The 14267-nt window shown below is 37.4% G+C and overlaps 1 protein-coding gene across 3 annotated transcripts in view; it reads left to right on the plus strand.

Annotated features, from left to right (window-relative positions):
* Positions 1-14267, plus strand: part of LOC107712724 (homeodomain-interacting protein kinase 3-like) — a 74971-nt gene that overhangs the window by 54334 nt on the left and 6370 nt on the right. For 2 of the 3 annotated variants that reach the window (XM_016518057.1, XM_016518066.1), the window contains exons 4-12: positions 2834-2953; positions 3367-3480; positions 6112-6296; positions 6402-6564; positions 10603-10720; positions 11123-11226; positions 11342-11469; positions 11619-11786; positions 12969-13274. In XM_016518057.1, coding sequence (XP_016373543.1) covers positions 2834-2953; positions 3367-3480; positions 6112-6296; positions 6402-6564; positions 10603-10720; positions 11123-11226; positions 11342-11469; positions 11619-11786; positions 12969-13274 — 1406 coding nt within the window. The remainder of the gene's footprint in view (positions 1-2833; positions 2954-3366; positions 3481-6111; positions 6297-6401; positions 6565-10602; positions 10721-11122; positions 11227-11341; positions 11470-11618; positions 11787-12968; positions 13275-14267) is intronic. The other variant, XM_016518074.1, reaches the window with a different exon arrangement.

Here is a 14267-nt window from a genome sequence, read left to right on the forward strand (position 1 = left end):
TAGGAGTGCAATATTGCACTCCTAATCCACACGCCTCCTTCACGGGGGTGTTCAATTTAATCTCACACAGTAAAAGATATTTATAGAAGAAGTGAACTCCCCCTTATGGTACCAATCGCAGGGCCTCATCTCACCAGCATGTGGAACCTGCGTTTGACACTGCCGCAATGTTACAGCAAGTGGCTAGTAGGGCTCTTGAATGTAGAAGAAATGTGTGTTTGCAGACTGTGGCCATGGGTGCAGGCTTGGACATGGCATATTCTTACAGTACTAAAGTGACACATCCCTGTTTGAAAATAAAGCTGTTACTCTTAGAGGCTAAAATACACATAACACACATGCAGGGTCCAGATTTAACACTCAACAAGTGCCAAATGTGAGTAAGAATAAAAACTGACTCACTGGCCAGTTGGCTGATAACAGTTTTTAATGAATTAAGTTATACGATATTTGAATGTCAATGAAAAAACGTCATTGTTTATTGGTTCTTTCTTATAAGTTTTACTGCGGTAGAAAGTTTACCATGAAGGAATACAGCTAGGAAGTTAAAAGTTACAGCTTTTATGGTTTTACCTCTGCTCTATATAGTTTTACCACAAATACAATGCATATAGAGATACAGATATATAGACAGGCAGAAGTGATGAAACCTGATGACCAGGCTATCCAGTATTATTTGATTTTTTTGAGAATGTTCCAAAAAACAACCTGTGCTTCAATAGAAGGTTTGGCTATGGAAGTATAATCTGACTTTTTGCCCAAAAGTGTTAAGGGATTATATCTCCCTAAGGATCCCCCAGGAGGAGTTGTTACTGGGGAAAAGGTCATGTGGACAGGTCTACTTAGCCTGCTGCCACTGTGACCTGGTCCCAGATAGGTGGTAGGAGAATGGATTGATAGATTATATACTGTATGTACTTAAATCAGCTGTGCTGAAGCTGGAAACGTATAACCCAAACTACTGAAAGATTTTTACCACAACTGGAATTTATTGATTCATCATTATGGGCTGCTATGCGATGTAATGTGTCATTAGATGTGTGTATCTCGAAGTCAGATATTGGAATACTAATTATTCATCTCTCCTATCAGATCCTGCATCGTTATACAACATGCCTGCTTACTTCCTGTCCTCTGTGCTGATCTGAGACCCGTTTTCCCCCAGTCATATCCACATTGACCTTACATTGACTCCCTCTCCAAATGTCTTCATTTCTTTCCGTATAGCCCTTCATTTCATTACCCAGAAGTTAAACATGTTTTCTCTTCCTCTTTCTCATGGGTTCATGTCTGAACAGCAGCTGGGGAATTTACAATGTTCTTCATCTGTTTTTCATGCAGACCCTGTTTATTAGTCTTAAAGCTCAGGATTATGGTGTCTGTGTGTGCTTCGTTATGTGTGTGTGCGCAAAGAGTTTTTCTGATGGTAGCTACTGTTAACTTTCTTAAGGTTACAGTGCACCAGAAAATAATCATTGACGCATATGATTTTCGTTGTTTCATGGAAAGTTTAGCAGAAAGTTTACACTCTTCTTTTCTGTGCAGCAAAAGCGTATAGTGGCTACGTCCTCTCAAACACCAAAAGATATTTAAATTAGTCCATGCTAATATCTGAAACAATACAGTAACTTGTATGTGAGCAACAGACTGAAATTTAAGTCATTTTTCACTACTAAATCTCAAACCTGATTCGGACTTTCCAAATCATACATAATCTGCTGCAGAGGGGATTTTCAGCTTTCAGTTTCATCTATATCTATGAAAAAAAAAAAAACCTTCTGTCCTTCACACCCAAGTATGCACCCACCTACGAGTGACGTCATGGATATTACATCCATGTTTTTTTACAGTCTATGTTCACACCCCTTTAAAGGTGCAGTGTATATAATATTGATAGCTAGTGCTTGAAATGGGTACTGCAGTCGAAATTCAAAATATTGGAGAGAGTTGTTTCTCTCGCTTTTTAGATCAGGGAGAATCTGCGATATCTGACCCAGTTCATTTGTTAGCTTCCATGGCTGCAATACACTGTGTTTTCTGCCAACTGGCAACCCAAGGTATCAAATACTATTGGGTAATTTGGTAGTGGGTGGAATCACACAGATCAAAACAAGAACCGACATTCCAACACAGAACGCACATTTCAAAGTAGAATCAGCATTGTTTTTCAAAGAAACATGTATGTGAACTTAGCGTGTTTCCTAAATATCTGCAAACATATTATAGTATTTAGTACAGTCAAAAAAATGACATACACCTTTAAGCGTGAAGTTTCAGTCTAAAATATAAAAATGTCAAGCTGATGTGGTGCAGATGTTCTCGACTTTGTGTTGAGTTTCTTTGGATCAATTGATCCTTCTCTGAACCTTTCCTGCATGATGGCCTGTTTAGAACAAAAAGGTTTTTTTTTTTTCTCTTGCCAGGCTATCACAAATATTCTGGCCCAGTCTGGGTTGAGAGGTCAAAGGGTCATGTGATCTGATTTTAGGATGTGCCACTGCAGGTCTTGCACCTCTGCAGTCCCCATGTGACACTGAGCATCTAATAGATCTTTCTCTCACACCATAGTGCTGTTGACGTAAGAACGCACACAAAATGGCCACACGCCACCTCCCTTGGGTTTCACACAAGCATGACTCCATAAATCGCCCGTTTCTGCGTGACGTTCAGAACACGTGCTGCGTTCTCAATGTGTTATTGAGAACACATGCTGTTTCTAGGCACCTGACAGTCTTTTGTTGACGTATCCATTTACGTTGGACAGTGTTAAAACATTAACAATGATCGAGTTCACCAAGCTCTGTTTCACTCTTTCCCATCTGTCTCTCCTCAGATCCGCTACATTTCTCAGACGCAGGGTCTGCCAGGAGAGCATCTGTTAAATGTGGGGACGAAGACATCTCGCTTCTTTAGCCGGGAGTCGGACTCACCGTATGCGGCCTGGAGACTTAAAGTGAGATCAAGAACTGTGACACACACACACACGCACATCACTCACCCAAGACACCTGTATCATTTTCACTATTAAATCAGAAAAGAAAATGTGTTTCAGAGGTGGAAACAATCTTGGAAAATAATCAAGAAATGCATAGAAAATATTTTGCTTAAATATATCAATCTGTATTAAAATATAGATTTTTACAATATTTCATGCATTTTTAAATTATTTTCATGACATTGTACTTTAATGTGTAAATATTGTAGTATATTTTTTATATTTGTTGTTGGATATGAGCATCCATTGTCACATTTTAATGAAAGACTATGAAAACGAATAACTGTGCACAATAACAAAATATGCATTACGAGACCTGGGACATGTATCAAAGTTGAGTTTAATAGCTATACATTTTGTATATGTTTCAGTCCACAGAAGAGCACGAGACCGAGACGGGGCTCAAATCAAAAGAAGCCAGAAAGTACATCTTCAGCTGTTTGGATGACATGGCGCATGTGCGTGTCTTTGGATCAAGAACACAAGTTAGAAAATCCCACTTTTACCACATCAGTCTAAAGAATCATTCACACTTTGTTCTCTCCCAGTGGAAAATCTCTGCAAGGGGAGTTACCTTAAAGGGGTCATATGATGCTGCTAAAAAGAACAGTATTTTGTGTATTTGGTGTAATGAAATGTGTTTATGCGGTTTAAGGTTCAAAAAACACATTATTTTCCACATACTGTACATTATTGTTTCTCCTCTATGCCCCGCCTTTCTGAAACGCGTCGATTTTTACAAAGCTCATCGGTCTGAAAAAGCGAGGTGTGCTGTGATTGGCCAGCTATCCAGTGCGTTGTGATTGGCCGAATACCTCAAGCGATAGACGGAAATGTTACGCATATTGTGATGATGCCCTGTCAGGCCGGAGCGATGAGACAAAAACATGAAAACCCATTATAAACGAGGCATTCGTTGCATCCAGTGGGGACATAATTATGGATTATAATGACTTATACTGTCTTTTTACGCGTTGCGTTGCATCCACAGCACTAAGTTGATGTATTTCCTCAGCGACCAGCACGGATCAGCTCTAGGCATGACGAAGCGGATATCGTCCTCTTTTGGAAGGCCAAACAAAGTAGTTTCGCTTTCACAACGAAACACACAGCATCTCCACAACATGGCGGCGGCGGCAGCAATACTATAGTGAGAATAAAAGTTACACCTTCTTTCTTTGCGTGAACATTTGGGCGGCGTTATGCAAATTTTCCCAGATCGTGACGTAGGTATGTGGGGGCGTGTTAGAACGAGCCGTTTTAGGTAGGTGTGGCTGACTCTTAACTTTTATAAAGAATATCTCTTTGGATTTGAGACTTCAGTCTTTGCAATGTTACAGATCTTCTTTATGCACCAAGAGCTTGTAACACTCCAAAGAGAAAGGAAAAATTGAAATCGCATCATATAAAAATGCAAATAGAAAACTCATTTTGTGCTGTGTAAGTTAAAGTGTAACATGTAGCAAATTAGCTAAAAAGGGAAATGTATATAAATAATTACAATGAATTATAATTAATTACAATTATTTATATCAGCTGTGGCAGAATTAATATTACAATCAACTAATCTTTTCGTCCGGCGAACATTCAGTGTAATTTTATATCAACTTTAAGAAATTTTATTTTCATGGCCACAGAAAATAACTTCCTTACAGTAGGGTTAGGTCATAGAAAGGTTTGTTTGTCTGTGAATTAATAGGGAAGAGTCCATTTCTATGGGCATTATGTGTCTTTCCTATGAGGAAATGAGTGAGAGTTGCTTTGCCCGCATTCCTTTGAGCAATAAAACCAGTGTTATCAGATGATTTGTCATTACTTGCCATGGTAACCAGAGGCCTGTTCTGCCTTTTGAGGTGTAAGTTGCATTTCGGGGGATGGGTCCATAGACCCTCATAGATGGTTTGTTGGTTGGGTGAGGGGTGTTAGGGATTATTTGTTGAATATAACACACAATTGTGTATCTGATTGGTCCAAAAGCTACGCATTAATAAATCATGTCTAGCCAAATGTGTGTCAATCCTCTATTTTATTCAGTAGGACCACATTGAGTCTGGATTATTTATTTATTGTTTTCCCCCAAGTGTTCTAAGGTGTATGTGAAGGCAAATCTGTGGAATGGATACATATTTAAAAGTAAAGCAAACTTTTGTATTTATTTTTTCTTGCTCTTTGAAATCAATCACCCAGTGTTATCAGATGATTTGTCATTACTTGCCATGGTAACCAGAGGCCTGTTCTGCCTTTTGAGGTGTTAGTTGCATTTCGGGGGATGGGCCCATAGACCCTCATAGATGGTTTGTTGGTTGGGTGAGGGGTGTTAGGGATTATTTGTTGAATATAACACACAATTGTGTATCTGATTGGTCCAAAAGCTACGCATTAATAAATCATGTCTAGCCAAATGTGTGTCAATCCTCTATTTTATTCAGTAGGACCACATTGAGTCTGGATTATTTATTTATTGTTTTCCCCCAAGTGTTCTAAGGTGTATGTGAAGGCAAATCTGTGGAATGGATACATATTTAAAAGTAAAGCAAACTTTTGTATTTATTTTTTCTTGCTCTTTGAAATCAATCACTTTTTTTGGTGGGGTGATGAGGGTGGAGATGAAAGATTTAAGTCATGGTGACCAGTGAAATCCAGTTAAAACAATAATATTGTGAAATATTACAATTTAAAATAACTTTTGTATTTTAATTTATTTTAAAATGTAGTTTATTCCTGTGATGGCAAAGCTGGATTTTCAGCAGCCATTTCTCTAATCTTCAGTGTCACATGATCCTTCAGAAATCATTCTAATATGCTGATTTGGTACTTAAGAAACATTTCTAATTATTAGCCAAACGTGATGCATTTTTAAGGATTCTTTGATGAATAGAAAGTACAAAATAACAGCATTTATTTAAAAATAATTAAAAAAAAATGTTGTCAGTTTTGATTAAATTTGAATGTGTCCTTGCTAAATAAAACTATTAATTTCTTTTGAAGTAAAAATAAATAAATAAATAAACCCATTAGGATTCTGTTGAAATGAGCTATGCTTTCTGTCTGTGCAGATACTATGTATGACTCCGTATGACTAACCTAACTAACTGTTTGTTTTGACTTTTTTTCAGGTGAATCTAGTGATGAATCTGGAAGGCTGTGATTTGTTGGCAGAGAAGGTTGATCGTGCAGAGTTTGTGGGTTTGCTGAAGAAGATGTTGTTCATAGATGCAGAGGAAAGAATCGCCCCGAATGATGCCCTTAGCCATCCTTTTGTTACCATGCAGCACCTGCTAGACTTCCCCCACAGCAACCAGTGAGTGGCTTTTCATTCCTTAACCTTGTTTATGATTCAGTCCTTCTGACTTTTGAGGAAAAGCAGTTTGACAGAGGTTTTGTGTTCTGAATTCTCTCTTTATAGTGTCAAATCGTGTTTTCACATTATGGACGTGTGCTGCTCACGACCAGGCAGTTATGAGTCTCTCAGTCGGACCAAGCCTTCGTTTGTCAGGACTGTCCCGAGCACTGGTGCAGCACCCAACATTACCCTGCCCTTCTGCAAGGTGACCGGCATTCACACTCAGGTATTGAAAGCATTGCCATTACTGTCAGGAACATTACAGTGCTGTTAAAAAGCTTGTGAGCACTTAAGAATTTTTTTTTGTATTTCTACATGAAAATCAGCTCATATTTTTGCTCATGGCAAACTTTGTTTGCTTTCACTGTTTTCACTGTTTATTATATAGACTTCCTGTTTTCTTGTTACCCAGCAACCTTGTAAAAACAGCGTTTGTGATGCTATCTGCAATACTTTTCAAGTGAAGATCAAAGCTGTGCATGACGCATGTGTTGAAGGCCTCAAAGTTTTATGTTCCTGTAGCTTAAAAATTAGAGCATGGGTTTGGTTCCCAGGAATGCATTAACTGATATGATGAAGGAATAAATGAATACCTTGAATGTAGGGCTGTCACAATGTCAGATCTTCACCAAACTCTACTGTGGGTAAAAGTCACATCTTTATTTTTAATAATCCCTGGGTCAGATCATATATACACAGTGCTGAAAAGGACATTCCAGAATCACAAGTTCTTACTATCGAATGAAGATCCACCGATATGCTCTTCATGCCAGAATCCAGCATCTCTTTCAAATATTTTAGTTAAATTGTTCTGGTTTAAGTTTCTGTAGGAAATTATTATACTCCACAGACACACTGAATCCATTTTTAGAGTTTTTTACCTAAAGCAAACTTTAAAAGCCTTATAGTATTTTGTACTATTTCAACATGTTATTCGCCATGAAAATAGCAAAGAAAGTTGACATGGTGTTAAAACGCCAACCAACCAACCAACCAGATTTTCACTGCACAGTAATTTTGGCCAAATGAATTAATGATAAGTTTCTATAGAAAATAAAAAAACTGTCACACAGTAATAGCTGCACAGTATGTTTACATGCACTAATTTTGCTGCGTTCAGAACTGGAGAAAGTCTGCGCAGTAATGTCGATGTCAGTAATGAGTATAATTGTCATTTTTGCCTTGATGACATCTAAAAAGTAAACTTAGATATGTGTTCAGTTCAGAAGATGTGAGATGTAAATAAGCAAAGCATGTTTATATAATATAAATATGCATATTTCTTGTGCAGAGGTCTGTGAATCCGAAAATAATGCTTAATTTTTCCTGCTGATTGGATTATTTCAGATCTACAACACCCCTTTCAATCCGATCAAAATTGAATTAGGATCGATTGTTTACATAAATGCTTTTCAGTCGGATTAAGCCATCAGTCACATTATAAATGGATTATTTGGATGCATGTAAACTTGCATCTTTTTCCATTTCATGAAGGCGCAGTACTGCCACTTACTGTGTTTGAGTGTCAACTAGATAGTTACTGCTGCTGGGTTATTTTCAAGAATATTAGCTTTGTTTGGATAAAACTGCCTGCCAAATTCATAAATGGGTTACCTTATTACAATTTTCTTGATGTAAGTAACTGATTACATTATATTGTTACTGTTTATATAAAGTACTGCATTAGTTACCTTTTCTCACAGTTAGTTGCCTTTCAAATTTCACAGTTAGTGGGCTTCAACAGTACCATTATCAAGTATAACATGCTGGTTGCAGTTAGGGCTGAAGAAATTGTCGACAGTATTTTAATTTTCAAATAGATGTTTGATCTTGCAGGGTGTAACATCAGAAATTTCTGTATGTACCACCAGCAATGTTTGCTGTAAAGGTTGTCACACACTTTCATTTTCATATCCTGCATCATTTGCCCGCCAGATACAGTATTACGTCATCTATCCTTCAGTGTTTTTTTTTTCTTTTCCTTTTGCTCTGTCTTGCACTCCTGTCACTTTGTTCTTTTATTGTAGCTTCTGCTTCTTGCCTCTTATTTTGTTAATGTGTGGAGGGTCACGTTGACTCATTCCGCATGACATGCACCATTCAGTGCAGGTGATGACAGGCTGTCAAAACATGACTGTCACAACACATGCTGCCTCTGACTACATTTAAAATAAGCCTCAATATAATCTTTACTCCTAAAAACGATAGTCAGAAATGAGCGTTTGATGCAGTTTGTAGGATGATATTTGTTGCCGTATTTCTTTTAGCTGTCCATGTAAATGACTTCTTTTTTTTTTTTTTCTTATGCATTGTGGTCTTTCTTGTATCTCACAAATTTGAGCCCTCATTGCCATTGCCATGGCAACATTGCTGACATCATGGCAACGTGGAGCGAGCGTTCGGTTTCCAAGGAGAGACACGGCAGAAAAACTTTCTACCCACACCAAACTGACCTGAGATAACACACAGAGATCGTTTTAATGCTTTTGATGAACTTTTAAGCATGGTAGTTTTTGTTGTTGTTTTTTTTTCAACATAATGTGTCCCCCCTTGACTCTCTTTTGCAACATTCATGTTTTGCAAACTGGTAAATTGTATTAAAAGAGCATTTAGGAAAAGCAGCAACTCGGTCACAAAGTGGAAGACCACGTAAAGTTATAGAGCTGGGTCACTAAGTGCTGAGGTGCATGGTACATAAAAGTCGCCAACGCTTTGCTGATTCCATATCTGAAGAGTTCCACACTTCCACTGGCATTAATAACAACACAAAAACTAGGCAGCGGGAGCTTCATGGAATGGGTTTCCATGGCCGAGCAGCTGCATGCAAGCCTCACAACACAATGTCAAGTACAATGCCAAGTGTCGGATAGAGTGGTATAAAGCATTCCACCATTGGACCTCTGGAGCAATGGAAATGTGTTCTGTGGAGTGATGAATCCTGCTTCTCTATTTGGCAGTATGATGGTCGAGTCTGGGTTTGGTGGATACCAGGAGAACGTTACCTGCCTGATTGCATTGTGCCAACTGTAAAGGTATGAGGCTGTTTTTCAGGGGTTGAGCTAGACCCCTTACTTCCAAGTGAAGGGAAATCTTAATGCTTTAGCATACCAAGACATTTTGGACCATGCTATGATTCCAACTTTGTGGGTACACTTTGGGGAAGGGCCTTTTCTATTCCAGCATGACTGAGTCCCAGTGCACAAAGCCAGGTCAATAAAAGCATGGTTGGATAAGTCTGGTGTGGAAGAACTTGACTGGGCCGCACAGAGCCCTGAACTCAACCCCATCGCCTTTGGGACGAACCGATGCGGAGATTGCAAGCCAGGCCTTCTCGTTCAAAATCAGTGCCTGACCTCACTAATGCTCTACCGGATGAACGGGCAAAAATTCCCACCAAAGCACTCCATAATCTTGTGGAAAGCCTTTCCAGAAGAGTGGAAGCTGTTATAGCTGCAAAGGGGGCCAACTCCATATTAATGTTTATGTATTTAGAATACCATGTCATTTTCCTGTTGGTATAATAGTCAGGTGTCCCAGTACTTTCCCCCATATAGTGTATGCTAACATATAGCTCCACAACATATATTTAAGTATAACGTGCAATAAAAAAGGCATTCATTTAAAAAAAAAAAATAATAATAAAGCTTGATAATAACAAATTATTTTGTTCAGAAGTCTTGTGTTGCTTCCTTATACATCAGTGACTTCTTGCAGCCATTTGAAATTATGTGTGATTCTCTCATTATAATAAGAACCAAGCAAATACACTTTTGACATAATTCTAAAACTTTTTATTTATTTTAATTTACATATTATGTGGACATGTGGCATACACAAAAAATTATGTAATGTTAAATAGCTTCATCAGGGCAGTACTGATGTTCTCTATTAATGCTGTGTCGCCCCCTATTGGACATTTGAATGCAGTTCACTTTAATGTGTGTCCTAACAAATATCCTTTGTTGCACCTTTATTGCAAGGAACAAAAGATAAAAGCTATCAAAGTATACAATAAGGTTGCAGTTTATTTTGGTGTTTGCAACTACAGTGCACAGTACTTGCTCAAAAATATACTGAAAATGTGTAGTGACTACATGGTTTAAGGTAAGTTTTAGAGTTAGGTTCAGGGTTAGTACCTAGTTATTAAACGGTAATCACATAGAATGCAAATGCAGAACAGGAATGTGCAACTGAATATCACTCATTTAAACTTTTATCTTTTAGACTTTTGTTTTGATTTCTCTCTTTTCTTCTCATTCTGTAGGTTTTAGCCTCATCCGCCCCTTCATTGATGCATGCTGGGATACCTCTCCAGACAGGAAGTGCTCAGTTTGGTGACACTTTCCAGCAGGCGCTTATTCTCTGTCCCCCAACCTTGCAAGGTACTTTACCTCAGTTATCTGATTCAAGCATGTTAGATTAACTACAATGTTTTTTTGTTTTGTTTTTTAACACTATAATAATACATGTCATGTTATTTTAGTATTATACTATGATCAATTTGTTAATATTTTGAACTCATTTTTTAATTATATTTTCTGTTTTAATTTTGATTTTAGTTATAGTTAATAAGTCAGTGTTTTAGTTCATTTTGTTGTTTTTGTCTGTCTATATTGTTTTAAGTTTAGTTTGAGTTATTTTACTATTTTAACTTTAAACAAAAATAACATTTTATTATTTTTATTTTATTATTATTATTATTATTATTTTCAATTATTGTTTGTTTTATTTCAAGTAATGAAAATTGTTTTAGTAAACAAAAATAAACCTGCCTCATGTCACAGGTCTCCCACCCAACCCAAAAAAGCCAGCAGGATACTCAATACCATTGGTGACACAAGCTTCTGCCATACAGCCTCTACAGATCAGACCAGCGGTCATTACACAGGTAAATGCAAAAGAAGGATTTCTAAGGTGGAGACATGGGTACCTTTTTGTTCAATTATCTGTAACATGAAGTTAAGCTGTTTTTCAACTTGTTTTATCTTTTTTTTTTTTTACAGCAAGCGTGGTCAAATGGTGCCCAGCAGATCCTGGTGCCCACCTGGCCTCAGGTGGGCCCTGTGGCGCCTTCAGCAACAACTATGGCCTCAGAAACAGTGGCAGGTCCACAGAGACTAGCGGATTGGGGGTTGGTGAAACGAGTCTCACTGTCATTGTATTTGCGCTGCTATATTTATCTCTCAATTGTTCTGATGTTGTAACACGTTTCAGACTCTTGTGTGAGTCCTCTTTCTTTATACACCTTGAAAGGCTTTGTTTCTCTCCCATCTTTTGCAGAAAAGTTCATTCCCTTGGCAACCATTACAGCTCCATGATACCCCACCACCAGCCGCTGTTAACCAACCCAATGGCCATGTCAGCTCACCAGCCTATCAGCATAGGGATCGCTCATGTGGTGTGGCCACAGCCAGCTGCTAACAAGAGAAATAAACCATCTTCAAACAGGTTAGTCCCCACATCATATCCAGACAGTCTGCTGATGTATGGAGAACTGGGATTGCCACTTAAAATCGAAATTCGAAGTTACCAATTATTAATGAATGAATTAAAACAGGTTTTGAAATCACTGTACAAAATGACCAATAAATGGACATTTTTAAGAAGTGTAAATATTCAGTTCATTATAGAAGTAGTGCATTTAAATTGTTTATTTATTGCATTGCACTGCAGTTTTTGTTGGAGATTTCAGGTCTCCAGATTTAAAACATTATCCTCAATATATTGGTCAATTTGTATGTTTTAATTTGATTTATTTCAGGTTTAATAAACTATAGAAGTTTGAATAAATAAATAATTGCAATTGATAAGTAAATGGGCATTGATCAGACAAATGGGCATCTACATTTTAAATATAGTGCAAAATGCAAATTACGTTATTGAATTTTCATTTTGCACCAGTATATGTTGCAAAAATGGTAGTGGATATATACATTTAACTACAGGTGTACATTGCTTTTTTACATATTACCACATTTTAAGTTGAACTTTGCCCAAGTTATGCTTCCATATAAAATTAAGTATTATGATAAAATAAAATATTATTTTCAATAATGTAATATTCTATCATAATACTTAATAACACTTGCCACTTTAATGGATTTAAAATGATGGTTTTTAATTAGTATATAAAAAAATAAAATGAAATATTCGCTATATATATATATATATATATATATATATCTTTCACCCACAATACACTTGATTTGTATCCATTACTCAGCATTCCAAAAACCTTTTTATTGGTTAATTTGTAAAGAAAATTAATTGTTTATTTTTAAATATAAATGTTAAATAAATATCTAAATATTCATTCAAAATACATCAATTAATAAATAAACCAGTATTCCTTGACATAATCATTTCACAAGCAACTTAGCATTTGAAAGTTAATGTTTATGGAGATTTCAGTCCCAAAACACACTTTAAAGACACTTTTAGCAACATTAATCAACAAATCAGTTTATTGCTCTGTTAATGAAGTTATTTGTTTACTTTATTTTCAAATTAATTTTATTAATTGAAATCACACACTTTGCCTACAAGAGTTTATCAGCCAGCAACATCGGTTATTACATTCTTGCCATGCCTACTTATGCTCATCTAATTCATCATTATCATCCCCACCAGAAGTAACAACTTCATGCACAGCACCAATTCCCAAAACTCATCATGCCAGTCCCCAAAGATGGTAGACCGTGCCAAAAACACAGAGGAGACGGCAGCGGATTGTGTAGTGGAGGCGGAATCTGAGGTGGTGCCAGAGGATGAGCCTGTGTGCTGTAAAGCAGAACCAGAGTACGAGGACTCAACCGTGTCTCAGAAGCAGAGACAGACCATTGTGATCGCTGACTCTCCGAGCCCTGCAGGCAGCGTCATCAGTATCAGCAGTGGAACAGATGAGGAGGGGCCAGACACTCAGAAACATTCACTAGAGTGAGTTTACTGACTGATATATGTCTGGAAGTTTTAATGGGGGAAAAAAAATCTTTCAGCATTTATTCACCCTTATGTTGCTCTCAAATTTCTTTCTTTAATGGGGCCAAAGATAGAAGTAAGATTTGAAGATTTTTCCCCAAAAAAATTACTGGAAACCAAATCTGTCCATGCATATTTGGCCATATGTTATATTTCGTTCAGCGTACCATGGAAGAAAATAAAAATTGCGTTACGGGTGACAGGGTGAAGAAGAGATACCAGATTTTTAAAGGGGTCATATGACGTTGCTATAAAGAACATTATTTTGTGTATTTAGTGTAATGCAATGTGTTTATGCCGTATAAGGTTAAAAAAACACATTATTTTCCACATACTGTACATTACTGTTGCTCCTCTATGACCCGCCTTTCTGAAATGCATCGATTTTTACAAAGCTCATCGTTCTGAAAAGTGCGGTGTGCTCTGATTGGCCAGCTATCTAGTGCGTTGTGATTGGCTGAATACCTCAAGCGTGTGACAGAAATGTTACGCCCCTTACCAAGTTCAGGAAACTTTCCTCCATAAAATGCGCTGCACACACTCGGATATTTGGGATGTACTGTACTGTTCTGGAACAGTGTTGTAAATAAAACTTAACCACTGATTTCTAGTTGTGTCCTCTTTTGGAAGACCAAACAAAGTAATTTGGCTTTCGCAAACGAAACACACAGTGCTTCCACGACATGGCGGCGGCGGTAACAATACTACAGCGAGAATAAAAGTTACGCCTTCTTTCTTTGCGTGAACATTTGGGCGGCGTTATGCAAACCTTCCCACACAGTGACGTAGACATGTGGGGGCGTGTTTGAACGAGGCGTTTTAGGAAGGCGTGGATGAGCGTTCACTTTTATAAAGAATATCTCTTTGGAATTGAGACTTTAGTCTTTGCAACTTTAACGATCTTCTTTATGCACCATGAGCTTGTAACACTCCAAAGAGAAAAGAAAAATT

The sequence above is a fragment of the Sinocyclocheilus rhinocerous genome, unplaced genomic scaffold (genome assembly GCF_001515625.1).
Source record: "Sinocyclocheilus rhinocerous isolate Xijiao unplaced genomic scaffold, SAMN03320098_v1.1 scaffold1545, whole genome shotgun sequence".
Lineage (NCBI taxonomy): Eukaryota > Metazoa > Chordata > Actinopteri > Cypriniformes > Cyprinidae > Sinocyclocheilus > Sinocyclocheilus rhinocerous.